This window comes from Sardina pilchardus, chromosome 13, assembly GCF_963854185.1.
Source record: "Sardina pilchardus chromosome 13, fSarPil1.1, whole genome shotgun sequence".
NCBI lineage: Eukaryota > Metazoa > Chordata > Actinopteri > Clupeiformes > Clupeidae > Sardina > Sardina pilchardus.
In genome coordinates, this window is record NC_085006.1 from 15,117,196 (window position 1) to 15,137,195 (window position 20,000).

At 43.3% G+C, this 20,000-nt stretch overlaps 2 protein-coding genes across 5 annotated transcripts in view; one reads left to right on the forward strand and one right to left on the reverse strand.

Moving 5' to 3' along the window:
- col4a3 (collagen, type IV, alpha 3) overlaps positions 1-4,901 on the reverse strand; it is a 54,932-nt gene extending 50,031 nt beyond the window's left edge. The window contains exon 1 of the mRNA XM_062552773.1: positions 4,502-4,901. Coding sequence (XP_062408757.1) covers positions 4,502-4,594 — 93 coding nt within the window. The 5' untranslated portion in view covers positions 4,595-4,901. The remainder of the gene's footprint in view (positions 1-4,501) is intronic.
- A 284-nt stretch (positions 4,902-5,185) lies between these two features.
- Positions 5,186-20,000, forward strand: part of col4a4 (collagen, type IV, alpha 4) — a 61,938-nt gene continuing 47,123 nt past the window's right edge. For 2 of the 4 annotated variants that reach the window (XM_062552851.1, XM_062552848.1), the window contains exons 1-4: positions 5,186-5,285; positions 6,914-7,067; positions 7,214-7,265; positions 16,580-16,651. In XM_062552851.1, coding sequence (XP_062408835.1) covers positions 7,024-7,067; positions 7,214-7,265; positions 16,580-16,651 — 168 coding nt within the window. In that variant the 5' untranslated portion in view covers positions 5,186-5,285; positions 6,914-7,023. Of the gene's footprint in view, positions 5,286-6,910; positions 7,068-7,213; positions 7,266-16,579; positions 16,652-20,000 lie in introns of all 4 variants that reach the window. The other 2 variants (XM_062552852.1, XM_062552849.1) reach the window with 2 other exon arrangements.

Below are 20,000 nucleotides of genomic sequence, written 5' to 3' on the forward strand. Positions count from 1 at the left end.
CTAAAATCATTGTCTCAGACAAGCTCAACACTAAATGCAAATTTGCTTTCAAAAACATTTAAGGATTACAGTCTGGTGAGGCCAGTGGCCATACCACTCCCCCCTCCCAACCACCTCTTCACACTCCACATCACTGAACACACAGAAACACACACTCACACACACACACACACACACACACACACACACACACACACACACACACACACACACACACACACACACACACACACACACACACACACACACACACGCACACACATGCACACACATACACACACACACACACACACACACACACACACACAGAGTGGGCCTCAAAGTAGCAGTCGCCTGCCTTTATGGCAGCCAATTCCGAGGGGGCTTTTCTGTCAGTGAGGGGTGCATGATAATTGGGTGAGAACCAGACCCGACGTCAACCCCTCAACATCCTGTCACCTCCTGTGTCACTGCTCTGTCTTTCACAAACCCCTAACATTCTTCACCAAAGAGCCTGCTGACACATCTGAGCTCAGCAAATCTAATCATATGTCATATTACTTTTCATACGCCAACATCTGTATGCATCCATGGATTTTTCTTTTTGAGCTTTTTGTACTGCTGAGACAACCAAGCATGGTCACCTGCTGAGCAATTATTAGTTCTTCAGCAGAGTTTGTTTTCCTCCTGGCCTAGTTATAACTGTTTGGCTATAAAACAGCTTTAGCTGCGTATACACACCCAAAACAGGGAGGCATGTGTCCCACGGTTCCGCTATAGCAGAGGTGAAGTCAGTCCTTCAAGCCCCAGTGCCACACTGAAATCTTTTGCAAATCCTTCAAAGGTCTGCCCTACTTACTTATATAAGAATATTTCTGTAAATGTTTACTTAGATTCACATCGGCGGCATGCAGTGAGATTGACCACGGTAACTTTATGAGAGAAAAGAAGAGAGGAGAAGAGAAAATTCTTTCTTTATATAGACTGCACAGCTGACGAGAACTTCCTGGGACAATGTTTGAACCTACAATACAGGCTATCACCATGCTAAGCTTAATCTTTTACGATTGAACATTAGTATGGAGAGGCTGCGCTTTGTTTCTACTGCACAAGAGGCGTGATCAATGTGCATCGTTCAAATTATTCCGTAAGCGCTTGGATAGTCCTTCAACCAATCAGACCAACAATCCGGTGCGTCTTTTGCATAAGCTAGTTTCTGATTGGAGCCAAAGGTTCTGGCAGGGAACAGAGAAGATAGATATGCAGGTTTCCAGCCTGAGCTGCCGGGCGAAATCCAAATTCGCCAGAAGTTCAGGCAGGGTTTACCTAGCCTACAGGCAATCCTCTGCTCAAGGTGAACTACTGTACATTAGCCATCCCAAACACAAGTGCTAAACACAGGTTCCCCAAAGCATATACTGTACGACTCACTGAAATAGCATGGGCAACTTCAAAATGAGCCTTGTCCTTTCGCCAATTAGAAGCTTAGCGTCATGCACTGTGTTCCCGGTGTGGTAGTCTGGGTACTAGGGGAGGAACTGGACTAGCATGCAGGAGCGTAAAAAGTTGTGGGTTCAATTCCTGGCCTCCAATGTTGTGCCCTTGAGCAAGGCACTTAAACCCAAGTATTGCTCTGGGAAAAACGGCCCTTGAAATATAATCGCCATATATAATTCGTTTCAGATAAAAGTCAATGAATAAATGTCAATGTAAAATGGTAGTAAGATGTGAATGTGACTGATGGGGTCCTGAGAAAAGAAAGAGGAAGAGTTGGAAGGACTGTAGGAGGTCTTGTGCTAGCTTGATTAGCATTGATTTTATTTTATTCTTGCTGGACAGGGGCTAGGCCTATTTTGTAAGTTGTGACTTCCAGAGTCATCTGGAGTAAAAAAAGTTGCAACCAGAGTAGCCTTTTATCATCTTAGAAACAAAGTCAGATTTAGGAAACTTCCTGTGCACACAGCATTAGAAAATGTAATCCATTTATTTCATCTACAGGGGGCTCAACTACAGCTATACTCTCGTTGGTCTTCCTAAAAAACATCATTAGGCAGCTCACTGAAAACAACTTTGCAAGAGATCTGTCAAAGGCAAAAGAAAACTCAGCATCTTGCCATACTCATACAGAGACCAGTGGCAAGGTTTAGTTGTATAGGCTATTGAGGGTGTTAGGGTGCTTGAGATGGACTGGGTAAACCCAGCCCGATCTGCCGGCGATTGGATTTCGCCATGCAGCTCAGGCTGGAAACCTGCACATTTATCTCTCCTGGACATTATCTATTGGTCTGATTGGTCTGAAGGACTGTCCGAGTCATCTGAACTATGCCCACTGATCATGCCTCTTATGCAGTAGAAATAGGCTACCTATTAGACTCCCCAGACTAATGTTCAATCTCAAAAGATTAAAGCCAGAGCCATAGAAAGAGGGAGTTGCGAATCTTTGGCTGAATCGCAGGAGGGTGGGATGTACTTCTGGATGCTGGAGGGTGTAATCAATTAACTCATTGACTACTGACTTGGCTGTTAATAGTTCCAAAACTCCCATAACGTGGAAGTAGCCTGGAAAAAGTGCTGCCATTTTTTCCTATGGAGGTCTATGGGAGTGTCGCCACAGTTTCAGTGAGTAAAAGTTCTTCCACATATCTGTGCCAACCATTAATTTAAACCAGCTGATACTAATTAGCACAACTCTTCAGCTAGGTAGAGCAGCTAATTGATTAGATCACCTGTGCTAAGTGCACAGGTAGAACCAATACATGATCGTACTTTTACTCTCTGAAGCTGGAGTTTTCCACTTCTGTTATTAACTACCAGTAGTTTAAAGGAACACCGTTTTTTCATATTGAATTTAAACATATTATATTCTTACATTTCCCCTCTGGAGTAAAGCCACAATATTCCCATGTTAGTGGAGAAAATCTTGGAAATTAAATGTGAGGTTGTTTCAGGACATGAGTTGCTCTAAGTTGAACCATCTGAGTGAAATATTCAATGTTCTTTGGCTCAGACCCTGGGGCAATGCTATAGCTGGGCCCATTGCATTCTTTGAACTGCAGAAACCATGTCAAAATAATTCCCCCACAAGGCTCACCCTTGTGCACCCTTAGCTTTACTGATACCACTGAGCAGTATAACTGTTCCTCTACTCATTTCATCACACATGGGACACAGCAGTCAGGGAGGAGTACAGCATATCTACTTTTGCCTTGTTCAGATGCACAATGTCAGACAGATTTCTGAAGACTGACCTGAGGAATTATTTGCCAACAGGAACTTGCCCAATCTACATTTATGCATTTAGCAAATGCTTTTCATTGGGTCATTGTCCCAAGAGCAACTCGGGGTTAAAGGGACACTTCACCGATTAGCATTAAGCTTAGTATCTTTAGAAAACCAGTCATGTTTTTGAATGGTCGTGCATGCCTTGAGATGGGAGAAATACAGATTTCAATATTGGACTTCCTGCTTTCAATGATGTAAAAATCATCATTTTACATCATTGAAAGCAGGAAGTCCTATTAATGGGTTTCATTGAAATCTGTATTTCTCAAGGCAAACTGAGGGAATGATGCATGACCATTCAAAAACATGACTGGTTTTCTAAAGATACAAAGCTTAACGCTAATCGGTGAAGTGTCCCTTTAAGTGACGTATCAAGGGCACAACAGCGGCAGTCGGGCATTGAACCCACAAACTACATGTCAGCCCAGCTCTTTAGCCACTATGCTAACACTGGCCCAAAATGAGACCATCATGCACTGCAAACTTCAATTGTGACTGGCATACTTTTCCCATCTGATAAACATGGCAAAGAAAGGCTACCAATCTAAAATAAAAAATATCTGCTTTGCACCAAGGATCAGGTCAGGATCATCTCACTAGCTCTGCAAGTCTGTTTTGCTCTCAGTCATATTGGCCTCCTCTCACTCGGAAACCTATTCTCCCTACACACACATATTCAATTTGACAACCACTTGTCGATATTATTATGGTTAATGTGGAAAGAAAAGAAGAGAGGAGAGGGATAACTCGACTGTGATGTCATCCAAGTGGATAAGCGCCCCCTCTGGTGATAACGAAGCCCTGCCAGCACACCTGACATCTGCAACTTGCTTTCCTGAGTAATGCAGGCAGCCGGCACCAGAACAGATAACCCTGTCCCATTCCACATAAACTACAACGTACACCGCAAAACTAAGTTAACAGATGACTAGCAAATATGTAGGCCTATATCAAAAATAAATTGTCTAAATATTTTTGCCAGATTAAATAAAAGCCCCCGCAGACAGAATATTCACTTGAACTGCATTACATCTCAGTATTTTGTCATACGAAGAACAATGATTACTCGGGGCAGATTAGGTTTACAAGCGACCTGCAAATAGCCCACTCTCCACATCCTCTCTCGACAAAGTTATCGACAAGCTGCAACCCTTTGTGTACATTTTTTGACAGAGCAAGAATATGCGGAGCATGGTCGATTTTTTGTTACGTTAATTTTAAAGTTTGTCGGCATACTCACTCCTTCAGAGCTTGCTTGTTCCAGGAATCCAAAAACTAAGATCCCGAGCAGCGAGACCCTCAATGGGGCAAAGGAGTTCAGAATTCGGCGCATGGGTGCGCCGTTGTAGATCCCCAGGGTCGCTTTGGCACACAGGCAGTGCTAGCACTTCTACTGCAGTTTTCTAACCCAGTTCCTCTCCTTCAGTTAGTTAGTGATTTCTGGCACCCGGTGATTGTGGACTCTGCCGGGTCACGGATGCACAGTCCAGGATAGCAGTTCAGTTCAGTTTACCTGTGCGCACAGCCAGCGACGGTCTCAAAACAACTTTCCCAGTCTACCTGTTCCAGGTAGGTCATAGAGAAAAAAACGTGTACGACATTGGAAATGCCGTTATCGTGCAGTGCCGTCAACGTGTAGAAAATAGTAGCCTACCGTAATGTCTACACAAGATGGCTAGAAAGGTCATCATAAGACGACACGGCAATATGAATTGAGATACAATGATCATCTAACATAACATACTGTAGGCTATAGTCTCCAGACTATGAGAGAGTACTCTGTTCTCTCTCGGTAATTCTTTTCGTGTTACGCGCAATGGTCATTGTGGAGGGGTTGTGCGTCTGCGTCTTTACGTCACCAACAAATAGAGGTGCATAGAGTCCATCCTTCTACCCGCGGACACTTGTTAAAAGTTAGCTGTGTTTCTGTTTAAGTTTTTCCGGTGTGTAGTTTTCATCTATTTGTTTGTTTTTATTGCCACACATTGCTATGAAGTCGTTATAGCAGGATCATCTTCAGGCAGGTGAGTGTTTCTCTTGACGCATTTGCCCTCTGGTTCCAGTTTAACTTGGTTAAGTGATGATTTAACGGATTCAGCCACAAGCGGACGCACGGCGCCCGGCGCTCCTGCGGACTTGAACTTGTGAAGGTTCGGTACCGACGTACTTGTCTTCAGTCTTTTCTTGCGGTGTCTCTGTAGCCAGAGTGAGGTATTTTTTTGTCTTTTAGATTCGTTTTTTATGTACGAATACGATGTGTAGCCTACTCATAAGGCTACGGTGTAGTCATATAGTTATGCTCCGCGCATTTCCATCCTGTTTATGTGATGTTTTGATAAAGTTGCTGAGATATTATTGAAATTTGAGAGTTGAAACTCAGGTAACAGGCCGGTGTACAGGAATAACTTACATCTGTTGTTTTGTCTTGTCTAAACTCGAGTCGGTAACGCTAATGGAAAGGGGGATGATGCTGTGAACGAGTGCTCTGGTGTTAAGTGATGATATGTCTACTGCTATATCAGCTTGGATTATTTGCTTGTGGGTCAACTTTAATATCAGTCAGAAATAAAAGAGTTTAAACCGGCTGTCCAGCTCCCTCGCAGACAGACGAACGCGGTATAGGGGCTTTCTTGTGCGTGCGCGACATCTGGTCGCGTCTGCCCTTGGGGCTGGATATCTGTGTAAACTCATACAGCCGAGCGGGGCAGACAGGCAGCCCAGGTCCAGATACTCAGTGTAGTTCCTTTGACAATCTCCCTAAGACACGAACTCAGAAAGTCTAACGCGCCTTGGCAATGGCCATGTAATTGTAATTATTACCGTCTAATTACAACCAAGAGCGCAGTAACAGTTAAGGTAATGGCACATCTGGTAACGGAATGACACGGTGGTAATTGTCGACGATTTCTTTCTGGTTTAGAGCGCTAAAGATTGTTGGTTTTAAACGCCCCAAGCTGTAGAGCCAGCGATCATTCACTTGCATTACCCTTGTCTTTTGCTCATACCATGACTGGTACATTTTTGCCGTCTATAGCAGATTATCCACAATATTGGATGCAGAGTTGTTGCAGTCTTGTTTTAGACTAATTTTTGACTTTGTTTTGGCTTGTCAGCAAAATCAGAGAGGTGAATGGTCAGAGATGATAATTTAAGCTGTCCTGAGTATCCAGTGTCCACAGTGATGTGAGAACTGGTCTGGAATGGCCTTTTCACAGTTCACTGAACTCCTGTCATCTATTGTGTATGTAGGCCTATGTGTGTGTGTGTGTGTGTGTGTGTGTGTGTGTAGGTGTGTGTGTGTGTGTGTGTGTGTGTGTGTGTGTGTGTGTGTGTGTGTGTGTGTGTGTGTGTGTGGGTGTGTGTGTGGGTGGGTGGGTGCGCAAGCAGACACGTGTGTGATAGAGGATGGTGGAACATTAATTAATTTTTGTGTGTTCATTTATACACTCATCCATCCATCCCCCCTTCTATCCATCTATCTGTTCATCCATCCTTCTGTTCATTCATTCATCCGTTCATTCGTTCATTCATTCATTCATTCATTCATTCATTCATCCATCCATCCATCCACCCATCCATCCATCTTTTTGTCTGTCCCCTCTCTGTCAGTCTGTCGATCCCCTCAATGCCCTGTTCTATTTGCTTACAGCAGGAGTGGAACTGTCACTCGGTAGCTTGGGCTGCAGTCTTGTCCACAGAAGTCACAGACATTTCACAGGTCCAGGGCTGCTCTGACGGTGGGACACGCCCTGTGTGGCGGAGATGACACGCCCCCTTAAGATCACCTGGCTAAGCCTTCCGATATGGTGAGAAGTCACATAGACACCCACATGTGTGTACACACACACACACACACACACACACACACACACACACACACATTCATTGTAAAAAAAAATGCTCTACTACTGTGAAGTATATGAAATGTGAATAGACTGAACTTTGTTTGCAGGTTCCTATTGGCGATGTATACAAATGGACAAAAACTAGGGGTGCGTACACAGGTATTTCCTATCTTTCATCTCTTCCTTCTTTCCCCCTCTCTCTCTCTCTTTCTCTGGCTCTCTCTCAAACACACACACACACACACACACACATACACACACACACTCTCTATCTCTCTGTTTTTTGTTAAATGGTATAACATTTGAATGGAATTGGAGATTTCTTGATCTTTACAGTGTAGTTACTTGAGAATGATGTTACAGTATCTCATTTGGACTTCCCCATATAACAGAGTTAGTTTGAACCAGAATTTCTAATCTGCATTAAAATGTTGGAATATCCTGTATGGAAATATCGTTGGTCACTGTTTTGGTTATCCCTTCAGTTCTTGATAAAAAAAAAAAATACTTTTACCCCTCCAAGGAGATGAGATCCTGTTTCTTTTTCCTCGGAACAGCTGATTGTTAGCTGGTTCTCAGGGCCAGGTGGAACATCTCCCACAGGGAGAGGGGTGATATGGGAAGAGATTGGAGATGTGGAGACGTTGGCCATTTTGATATTGAGGTCATTGCTTGAGAGTGAATGTAAGACTACTAGCATGTGAATGTAAGAATGCTACTAACATCCAGTCTGGTTGATTAGATCTCAATTATGGTACTTAACTCATTTCAAGAACAGTTGGAATACATCCCCATGAGGCATTATGATTGAATGACACAATTGCCAAGTCATACTTGGCAAAGGGCATGGATCATTTTGGATCTCATTCAACGAAAGAAACACTGCTTGTTCATTTATTAGAGGTAGTCTTACCTAGCTGTTGATTTCCAAGATGAGGGGCAATCCCTTTGGCATAATGTCTGACACTTGATGCTTGGTGTTAGTGTTAGTTGAAGTAGTGCATTGTACATTGTACATTATGGTTGTACATGGCATGATTTAAGCTGAATCTCTCAAGTCCTAGGTGCTTTATAGAAGACTCAAATGACCTCTATTTTTGTTTTTGGTTTATTTGAAGACAACTTCAGAAGTGTTGCTTTTTAGGTTACTTTTTGCAACCGGAGTGTGTGATCATGCCCAGTGCTCTGACTGACTGACTGACTTTGACTGACTGACTGACTGACTGACTGACTGACTGATTGATAGACTGACTGATTGATTGATTGATTGATTGATTGATTGATTGATTGATTCACTCATTCATTCATTCATTCATTCATTCATTGATTGGTTGATTCATTCAACTAATATATTGACAGCATGTACAACTCTGGTGTGAGAGGATTTTTTTTTTTTTGCATGCAAACATTTCAGTTTGGTCTTGTTCTCAGGCCATTCCTCGCAAGCAAAAGTCAAAAGTCTCTCGGTTCTGACTAACCCCCGTCACCCCCATGTACACATCACAGACCCACAATGGTTGAATGCCATGTCTATCTGACTGGTTGACTGACACAGTCCGGGACCCGGTAATAGTTGGTGCTCATTGGGTTGTGGCAGAACAGAGGGGGAAGTGAGGCCTGTGTGCTTGTGTGTGTTGTGTGGGCTTCTGTTTGATGATGGATGGGGCAGGGGGGCAGGTAGAGATGCAGGGGGGGGGGGGCAGGTAGAGATGCAGGGGGGGCAGGTAGAGATGCAGGGGGCTTTTTGAAGTGGGAAGGTGCAGGCTGGTGCCATGTGGGCGAGGGGCATCAAAGCAACCATCAGCACAAGTCCATCCGCCATTACCAGAGCCTACCCCCGCATGGATACACACACACACACACACACACACACACACACACACACACACACACACACCACACGTAGACACATGTAAGGCACACACACACACACACACACACACACACACACACACACACACACATATACTGTATATATACGCACACAATTTCAACACATATGCAACATCTCTCACGCATACATGACATGAACAAAAGAACATGCTTTGAACACAAGAATGCAAACAAAAATTCCATACATCCAAAGAAACTCACGCAAGCACAGTGCTTGCACAGATAGACCTTTTGCCAGCTCGGACACTGACACCACATAGAGACACACACCCACATGTGAACACACACTCACACACACGTCAGACTAGGTCTGCATGAAGAGGTCATGCAGGGACATGATTTTTGGGGGAGCTTTAGAATGTGATATAGTTCAGGGGGTGCATGGGTGGATGTGTGTGTGTGTGTGTGTGTGTGTTTGTATGTGTGTGTGACTGCTACAGAACATTACATCTGATTTTGATAAGGCTGAAAAGAGTGGAGCGATATGCATATTCTCTCTGCAAGAGGGGACAGGATGAGGAGAACAAGCCAGAGAAAGAGAGGAAGATAGAGATAAGAGTCGTCTGCCTGCATGGCTGCCTGTTGGAATGCAGATATCTTTCCCTTCACTGACAGAAAACACACGCATACATAAACATAAATCACATTCATAGCTCTGCTGTGCTTACCTATACAGATACATTACATGCTGTTTAACTCAGTATGTAGGAATTTCAAATGCCGTTCAAATTTACATATCAGTCAAGTTTAACCGCATAAAAGTGCAGACAGAAAAAAGCTCCTTCTCTTTTTGAAGCTTAGTTAGGGAGCGCCTCTTCAAGCACCTTGAAGGCAGCGCTGCCTGGAAGGCACCATTGAGGGCAAATAATACCAAAGACCTTAGGGAGCGACTCTTTGGGCAGGAACAGGCTGTCTAGACATCTTTAGGTCCCCGAATCTCTCTATTCATGGGTTTCAGGTCCCTTTCCACAGATGTGTTAATCAAGCACCATGCTGTCTACATTCATAATCAAGGTGCTTGATTGTATACATCTGTGGAAAGGGACCTGATGAAACCCATGAATACTTATCATAAGACCCTTATAGTCATTCAGAGTATGACAATCGAGTTTCTTATCAATATAACTAAAGACAGTAGCCGCTGACAATACCCATGAGCCAATTTCACAGTGTCCAGGTGTCTGGCCTAGTTGATGTTGATGATGCCTTAATTGGCAGGGTAAAACATCTTCCTGTTTCTGTCTTTCCTATAGACTGAGCTGTTCCAGAGGAAGTTAGTTTACACGGTGGCGACATCTTGTGAAATAGGCTCATTGTCTTCTGTCCGTCTGAGAAATGTCATACTGTAGATTCCCCAGTTGTGCTGTAGGGGGGCCCCCTGCATGGTGTGCCTCCCTCTGTGATGCTCTGCCTATCTGACCCATCAAATGCTGCGTTCCTCTTACTAGGAAAAAAAAAGCACAATGGAATGCCACTTATAAAGTCAAACGTCCTACTTCCTAAACTGTGGGGCAAGTTCATCCACCTCACCTTTAAAATTGGAAGTGCTCTGAGGCTGGAACGTACAGTAAGCTTAAGAACCACCCCCAACTATCTGAACCTAAGAGACTTAAGAGACTTCACGCCTGGAGACTTAAGGTTCTCGATGGCGTAGAAGCAACGCCATATAGCCACTGCTGCTTGTCGATGCAGAAGCATGAAACAAGCTTCACACACCTTGCGCAGACTTCATCAGGTGTGCTGGGAGCAATGCTTGAAAAAAAGATAGAGGCATCCAAGAATAATTTGTAATGTTAGGAAGTCATGGCCCAGCAACAAGCTCGCAACAAGTGTAGGGAATTTATGTATTGTCCAGACCAGAGTCCCTAATCTACAGTAGGTGTTTGCAATAACATGGTAGTCAGAGTGTATGAATTAATGGATGCAATTCAAGAGGACACGGCCTGGACATTGTGTTTTTAGTGAAGACCAATCTGCGTGCAACACTATCTCCCACAATGCTCACAAAAAGTGGGAAAATCCCTGAAACAAAGACAAAAAACTAAAACAAAAACAGGCCCAAACACAAAGTAAATCCAAAGACAGAGAGGTAAAATCCAACCAAGGGGTTCAGAGCTGAAACAAAGAGCCACTGGTATTCCCACAAGCAGTTCTGTCTGACCATGCCAAACCAAGGCTGCCGATCCTTGTTTCTATCACGGGATTAATTAGGAGGAGAGACTAGTACAGACAGCAGGGAGGATGGACAAATAGACAATTGAGATGCACCCCAAGCCCCCTGCTAAAGCTACCTCATGGCTTTAAATAGCTAGTCGGTAGCTACCAGGTGAAAGAAGCAAGCTAGTGTCCCCTTGGGGATGAGGTGTGTCTGTGAAAACTTACAGTCTACCTGAGTGCAAGTCACAGGCAGCACGTCGCAACAGTAGTGAGAGCTGTTTTGCTGTGATGGCTGGCTAACGATGTTCTGTGTTATGCTGTGCAGAGTAATGCAACCTCGCGGATTACAGTTCTGAGAGACCTCATGTAGCATCACGTGTGCTCAGAGTTGGAGGTTTGACCCGACCGTAGTTCATTTACTCTTGTGACACAGATGACAGAATACTGTCTGGGTTTTCCAAGGAAAAGCCATTTTTCATGAAAGCAATCTTTTTTGTGGTCAGGTGATATTTACTCTCTGATTTACACTATGGTCAGTTCAAGCACACACAGACACGACACTGTACTCTCTCAAGAAATGGCAAATGGTTATAAGATCAGCAGTTCTTCATCGGAAGACACGGTAACTGGAGGCAAGGAAAATTCTTTGAGATTTGAGGCACTGGGACAACTTTGAAGAAAAGTGCAAGGCCAGGGTTAGGTAAACGGTCATTTGTGTGTGTGTGTGTGTGTGTGTGTGTGTGTGTGTGTGTGTGTGTGTGTGTGTGTGTGTGTGTGTGTGTGTGTGTGTGTGTGTGTGTGTGTGTGTAAGAGTGAGACAGAGACAGGTGAAGAGGTTGTAAACGTGAAGCAAAATGACCAGCTGTCAGAATGCAGATGCTTCTAACACACATACCAGACACCCCCCACCCCCCCTTACCACCCACCCCACCCACCCACACTCACGTACGTATACATATAAAGAGACACACAATCACACCCTCATACGCTTATGTGGGCCCACTCATTACATCCAAATAGATACACTCCCAGTGTTCTTCTTTCTGTCCGTCTGTGTATGTTTCTGTCTGTGTTTCTGTCTTTCTTTCCATAGTCCTTGTTCTTTCTTGCCTTCCTTTTCAGGTACAGTAGAAGGGTGTCTGCCACAGTTACTGTAACCTGTCTCACAATATTCCATCCTGTTATTATTGCTGTGTGTGTGTGTGTGTGTGTGTGTGTGTGTGTGTGTGTGTATTTATGATTGTCTGGCCACTTTGCTGAGCTGGTTAATCAGTCGTCCCCTGCAGAGGCTGAATAAGTAGACCATTATAAAGAGACGAGAGATCCAGACTGAAACCTTTATTGCACTACTTAAACCTGTGCAGAACCCTCAGCCAAATGCTTCAAACATTTCAAGCTTCAAAAAAGTCTGCTCTTCAAAGACATTTTTCCTGGGTAGTTAATACCACTCAGTGAATAGTGCCTATTCAAAGAATTCCAATACAGCAGTGTCGCATCCGGTCAGTACAATCACAGATACACACACACACACACACACACACACACACACACACACACACACACACACATTCTTTTGTGTCCGGTTGGTTGTCACATGATGTGCGACCAGCACTGCTTGCCTTTTGATGTATTTTATGTTAAACTGGGTTCCGAACTCAGTGTGCCAATGTGTGTGTGTGTGTGTGTGTGTGTGGTGAGTGGGTGCATGTATAAATATGTGTGTGGTTTTCTCAGCAAGCTCCAGGTTAATCATACGCTGAAACTCGTGCTTAAGGTCAAAGGTGGCTGTGTGCACAGGCTGCGCACAATTGAACACAGATGATTCAGATGAATTATGCACTTGTGCATGAAAGCTGTGGCAAGACTGAAGGCTGGTTTTGATTCTATTGACTAAACGTTTGAAAAAATCATAGGTGAAACCACCTACAAGATAGTCTAGCCTACACCTGCAGGAAGTTGGAAGACAGGGGTCAAGACTGTGAAGGGTCCATTTAATTGTTTTTGTTCTAGGAAAGAGAAATATTCGTAAATGATCAAGCTGTATAATGTGTCCCATCAAACAATGAAGGATTTCCCAAAAGAACATTCTGCCTTGAGTTTGTGTGACATCCCTCTGAAATCTGTTTTAGGTGAAACCATTACGGGTTTGCCCACAAGATAGTCTAGCCTACACCTGCAGGAAGTTGGAAGACAGTGGTCAAGACCGTGAAGGGTCCATTTAATTGTTTTTGTTCTAGGAAAGAGAAATATTCATAAATGATCAAGCCATAACGTATCACATCAAACAATGAAGGATTTCCCAAAATAACATTCTGCCTTGAGTTTACAGTGTGTGACATCCCTCTGAAATCTGTTTTAACTGCCTGAAGTATGGTCACTGAAAACTGTATATTACCACAATACATCAGTTAGCTAGTTAGCCGTCTTTTATCAGTGCTAACTGAGATATTGTTGTAACTGTTAGCTTGTTAGATTATACACTCCAAAAAATGAAATCTAATCTAAGTGTTATTATTTTATATTAAGATCATAAAATCTTTTTGATATTGTATTTTGGTATATTCTACCTAGTGCTCTCCCGAAAGATCATTGTGACTTAATTTAAGACGACATTGACTTATTTTAAGGAGTCTAATCAAGACAAATTTACTCAATGTACTGGTAGACGAATGTGCTTGTTTTAGGAAAATGTGCTTGTTTTAGGAAGAGATGTCCTAGAATAAGTCAAACATTTCTTAAATTGAGTCAAATGATTTCACAAGAACGCTCTAGGTAAGACTCTTTATACTGAAAACAACACCAACTATTTGTTTTATCTTGATATAAGATCTAACCAAGAACAACACTTGGTTAGATTTTATTAGGTAAACAGTTTTTGCAGTGTACAGTAGCTAACAAGAAACTCTCCAATGCCTCATTAAAGCTTTAAAGCTCTGTGCTCTGTAAGGACTATGACGTCATTTAACTCCATGAACCCTCTGAACAAAAACATGCGGTCTGAGATGAAGCGGTATTCAGGTTATGAGAGAGAGAGAGAGAGAGAGAGATATGCACATGTTTATACACTCAGAACATTGAACTTGAACTGAGTGCTGACGGGCATGCATGTAGTGTTGAGTGTTGACTGTGCTGACCTCATTGCTCATATCATATATGTAGAGCGCATCGTATGTGTGTGTGTGTGTGTGTGTGTGTATGTGTCTGTGTGTGTGTGTGTGTGTGTGTGTGTGTGTGTGTGTGTGTGTGTGTGTGTGTGTGTGTGTGTGTGTGTGTGTGTGTGTATGAGAGAGAGATACCTGCAGATTTGTGTGGGGGCTGCTTAAGGGTTGCAGCAAAAGGAGCATGTCTGGTGGTGAGGCGTGCCCCTTGGCTTCTAATCTCTAACGCCTGACTGGTTGGCTGTCATGCTCATCTGGCAGTGCAACCAATCATCCCTCTCATCTCCTCACCCTCACTGCTGATGTCACCCCCTCCATCCAGCTTACCTACAGGACTTTGAAATGCATGCCGAGGCATTTAGACCTGTATACTGTGCAGAGTGTGTTGGTATTTGTGCGTTAGGTCAGCGCTGACTTAAGTACACAAATATTTGCATGTGTGTTTGAGTCAGGGCACGCTCATAGATCTCTGGGTTGATTTGGATCGTTTGTAGCTGTTTGTTGATGTAGCTGTGTGTGTTAGAATGTGTGTGAAATGGACACTGCTTGCTTGCCTGTGTCTGTGTATGTGGTTCTTTGTGTGCATACGCATGTGCATGCTTGTGTGTACAGTATGTTTGCATGTGCATTGCATTGTGTGCATTCAAGCGTCCATATGTGTGTGTGTGTGTGTGTTTGGTGTTCCTAGATTATCCCTCTCCTTAGATCATAGAAGCATTGTGGATTAGTCTGCATTGCTATGCGGTAAGTTATTAAACATCAAGTAATTTAGCCCCTGTTATTTTTCACATCCCATTCATCACAGTGTGTGTGTGTGTGTGTGTGTGTGTGTGTGTGTGTGTGTATGTGTGTGTGTGTGTGAGAGAGAGAGAGAGAGAGAGAGAGAGAGAGAGAGAGAGAGAGAGAGAGAGAGAGAGAGAGAGAGCAGGTGGTTAGAGAGAGTCTACGGAGACCAGATGCGTTAAATGAATGTGATGTGATTTGAAGAAGTCTGACAGACATAAGATCCTCACGGGTTACCAGTGTTAAGTCATCCCGTGCCCGTCTGTAATTGACAATGATTCTTCCCCTTTTGTCCACAAGAATGCTAAATATCTTTTCATGTCTGTCCATGTGTACAGTACGTGTGTGTTTTTCATGGGGAGATTGAGCATCATTTCTCATGTGCATCAGATGTGAAAGACACTGAAAGACATCAAAGTGCACTCACCGTTTCGGATGCAGGCTTATGTCTGAATGTTTGAGCTATAGGGTTCAGCTGATTCTGCATGGGAAGTCTAGTGTATGCAGTACCATAGAAAAATGCCATTCAGAGTAATGTACCAAAACTGCACATAACCTCTTTGAACTTGACAGGATTCACAAGCATCACCTGAAGCTGCGTGTATTAGCATTGCTGCAATGGCATGTGTATTCCCTTAATGTGCACGTGTGTGTGTGTGTGTGTGTGTGTGTGTATGCACGCGAGTGCATAGATTTATGCACGTGCAAGCATGTGTGTGTGTTTACGTGTGTTTTGGCACTAGAGAATGGGCTCTAATTGCAGAGCATGTTATCAGATGGAGCCTCTGCTCTGTTCTGTTGTGTACAGGTGAGCTGCATACCCAGCCACTCCTGCAGACAAAACATCTCTCCTTCCATCTCTCTGTCTTTCTCTCTTTCGGTCTCAGAAATCGCTCCCTTCTTCCCTATCTGTCTCCTCTGCCACCCCTCATCCCCTCTACACACACGCACACGCACACACACACACACACACACACACACACACACACTCGCATCATGTTTGAGATGTTTCTCCTCTGTGATCGCCAGACAGACAAAAATCTGCCTCGATTTTTATTTAAATTTATTGATAAACCGTTGATACAGGGTACAGTATATTTTAGTTCTGCTGATGTTGCAAGCATAGCAGTGTTGTTATGTTTGTCTTTATACTACAGCTGTTGCTTGTTTGTTTTTTGCCTTATTTGAAACAAATAATAGGCTTAGCAAAAATGTAAAACTTGATCACGTCAATCTGAACATGTCACATCTAATGAGGTTGATCTCTGTTTTTGCACAGCATGTCCTTGTCTCTGCATAACACGACCTTACACATAGCTGCCCATTGTGATGCGTTAATAACAAATATCAGTTAACAAATATCATGACAACACCAGACCAGATACAGTATGTATGCACTACACCGTGTGTGTGTGTTTGTGTGTGTACTGTTTGTGTGTGTACTGTATTTGTCTCTTTAACTCAGGCTGTGTGTGTTTACAGGGGGACCCATCAGAAGGCTGTGGTGGTAGAGACTGCACCGTGTGCCAGTGCTTCCCAGCTAAAGGAGCGCGGGTAAGTCCTACAACATGAACGCCTGAGTTACGGGTCGTTCACACCAGGAGCGATAACTTTAAAGATAACTATAACTGTGACGATAAAAGCATCCACACTGACCAACGATCTCTTCCTGTAAATTAATTTGATGGCTAAAAATGTATGAATTCTGATTGGCTATCAACTTTTCATCAATCTCAATATTGCTCTGAACGTGATCCCCAACGATATTATGTAGTTTATGTGTGGATGTCATCATTACCGTTATTGTTAGAGTTATCGTTCTAGGTGTGAATGGCCCTTTATGTGTATGCAAATGTATTTATATCTAAACCATGATAAAAGGATAATGTTAGTTATAGGAAGAGAGGATTCTGACAGACATTGAGTAGATTGTGCTACTGTTCATCCCTGTTTATTCACTTTAAGTAAGTGAGTGAATATTTATTTATATAGCGCATGTGTCATGCACAGAGTGCAGTTCAAAGTGCTCCACACAGAATGCCAGATGGAGCAGTGAAAGATGCCACCGTGCCCACTATACTAGGCAACCAGTGTGGTAGTGATTACATAGAACCCTCTACTAGGCAACCAGTGTGGTAGTGATTACATAGAACCCACTACTAGGCAACCAGTGTGGTAGTGATACATAGAACCCACTACTAGGCAACCAGTGTGGTAGTGATTACATAGAACCCTCTACTAGGCAACCAGTGTGGTAGTGATTACATAGAACCCACTACAAGGCAACCAGTGTGGTAGTGATACATAGAACCAGGGGTGTAGCACAAAATCTTAGGCCCTATGCAGAGGTGGACATGCCGGGTTCAGAAAATGAAAGTCCTGCCATATATTCTTTCTATCACCTGTGCATTTAACGCAGGTGATATCATGCATTATCTGATCTACCTGACCTGGTTATACTATATCACATTTGGCTGACGCTTTTTAATCAAAGCAACTTACAACATGGTAAACAGATTAAGCTTTTTAAAGCAATTCTCACAACAATTCTGGAAAAAAAGGTAGAGTGAAATAGGAATAAGTGCATCAGTGCGTGCAGTCTTTAGGTGGTCAAGTGTCAGTTATAGTCAGTTTGTAGTGCGGTCAAGTGTCAGTTATAGTCATGTTCTAGTGCGGTCAAGTGTCAGTTATAGTCAGGTTGTAGTGCCGATTTTAAACAGTCAAGTGTCAGTTAATCAGGTGTCTAGGATCAGCAAGACTAGTTGTAAGAAGTGCTACGAGAGGAGATGTTCTCTGAAGAGCTGGGTCTTCAGAAGGTGTCATAAGGGTTTCATTGATTATAAGGCTGAATGATGAGGGGGAATAATTATTTCAAAAAATGTGCAAAAGTGTGTTCCTTGAATTCTGTATGGGATATTTTTTATTATTTTCAAAAACAGTGTTTTATTAAGCTTATTTTAAGGTGAAGTACCAAATGCAAATGATAGTGGCCAGTTTTACATTTCACATCAGCACCACAATAACAAGCTATATCGCAATTTCTAACTATTCACCGTAACTCATAGCAACATACATCAACAACATGGGAGGCCAATGTGAATAGCTCCTGAAACCATTAAACTCAAAATAACTCATTATAGGTCACTGTAAACCATCTGACAGAATGTCTTGAAGCTGTCATAAAGCTGACATGTTTTTGTTTCATCCCAAAGCACCACATAAAAATGTCTTCACAGCCTTTCGCTTAACACCTGCCTGGAGACATTAATGTTATGGCAACACAGAACATAATCTGAAGAGTGATCAGATAGAGAGACAGTGAACGCAAACGACCTTTCGAAGGGACTGTGCCTTGAGTGGAGTGAATTCACAGCATTCTTGTCAGTGACTCTGGCCCACCTTATTTGTCGGTGGAGAAGAGAAATGGCACTATGCCGAGAGGAACGTGGTCCTGGTCATGCTTTTCACACCGCCTCCCCCTTCGCTGGAGTTCAGTCTGAATGCTTGATTTAGTGTGCTGACAATAAGCATGTTTGGCTTGGTTTGGTAGCTGGCCATGGTGCTAGGAGATGCCTGTGGTGGAGATTGCGTGTGAGCGATGTCTGCTTACATCTTCTATGGATAAGGGGGTAATTTGAGCTTAGAGCTATCAGTGAAGTTGAGGCGAAATGGGGAGTGGGAGGTGGGGTTGTAATGCCAGTCACAGTGTATGTGTGGCAGAGCGGACAGGGAGGGAGGGTTTAACTCTCCTCGGAAGCAGAGGAGTGATACCTGTCAATCAGGACTTTGTTTAGAAAACATCACCTTTGCTGTGAGAGATGTCTTTCCCCCCCGATAGAGGTATTGTGATCAGGTCTGTCTGCTCACATAACTTCAACAAAGGGTCTTAAAGATGGTTAAAGCATGGTGTTCATTTAAAAGGCCCTTTTTTGAAGTACTGAATGTGCTATTGAGCTGAATTAGCCTGGCCCCGCCTATCCTAGATCTCCTTTCATGGAGATTCTAGTCTGGAACACAGTAATTCACTTCACGTTTCCCTCAGACAAGAAAAATATTCAGGCCAATCAGCAACAAGAGGAGAAGATGAAACTAAAACGTATTATGTCAGTAGCAGCAAAAAAAAAAAAAAAAATGCAGTTGGAAATTGGACATTTATTTACAGCAAAGGTGGACCCACATACATTCCTTCCTGACTGTTTATGCTTATTATCGTCAGTTTGTAAAGTGTAGGCGAAGTAGGAAGGGATTGTTAGGAGGCTGCAGCAGAGATTTTAGCGTACGTAAGTGTGTGTCGCGATGCAAGAGTTGGAAGGGAATCCCAGTAGTGAGTCACCACCAGACTGTATTCATCTGGAGTCTGGCGTGCCTCGAGGCTGCCATTTTTGCCACTGCTGCTTTGTAGGGCATGTGAGACAGTTAAGATGAGTTCTGATGCAAATAGAACAGATTGGGCGGATAAGATTTGGGGATAGAAAAAAAAAAGTTTGGGCGGAAGGGAAGGCAGAGAGGACAAATGGAGTTTTAAGTGGTGTGTTTAGTCTTCTGTGCATGCTGATCAGACGGACTGATATCCGATTCTTTACCTAGGGCTTTGGGAACGGAGATGTAGTATCGGAACTGATTTGATGAGATGTACTGTAGCCTGGTTTGTTTGCGCTTATGCACGTGGTGGAGGACTTTGTGTGTGTGTGTGTGTGTGTGTAGGTCTGTGTGTGTGTGTGTGTGTGTGTGTGAGTGTATACTAGTACATGTGTAGAATAGTAGGTCTGTAGAGCAGTAAAGCTCAGTGTGTTAATAAAGCAAAGAGGATTAGCTTATGAGATTAAATCGCTACGGTAACAGTTCGGGATCTCTCCCCCTGCCCCAGTCACACTCCACACCTATCAACAGCTTTAAGCGCGCA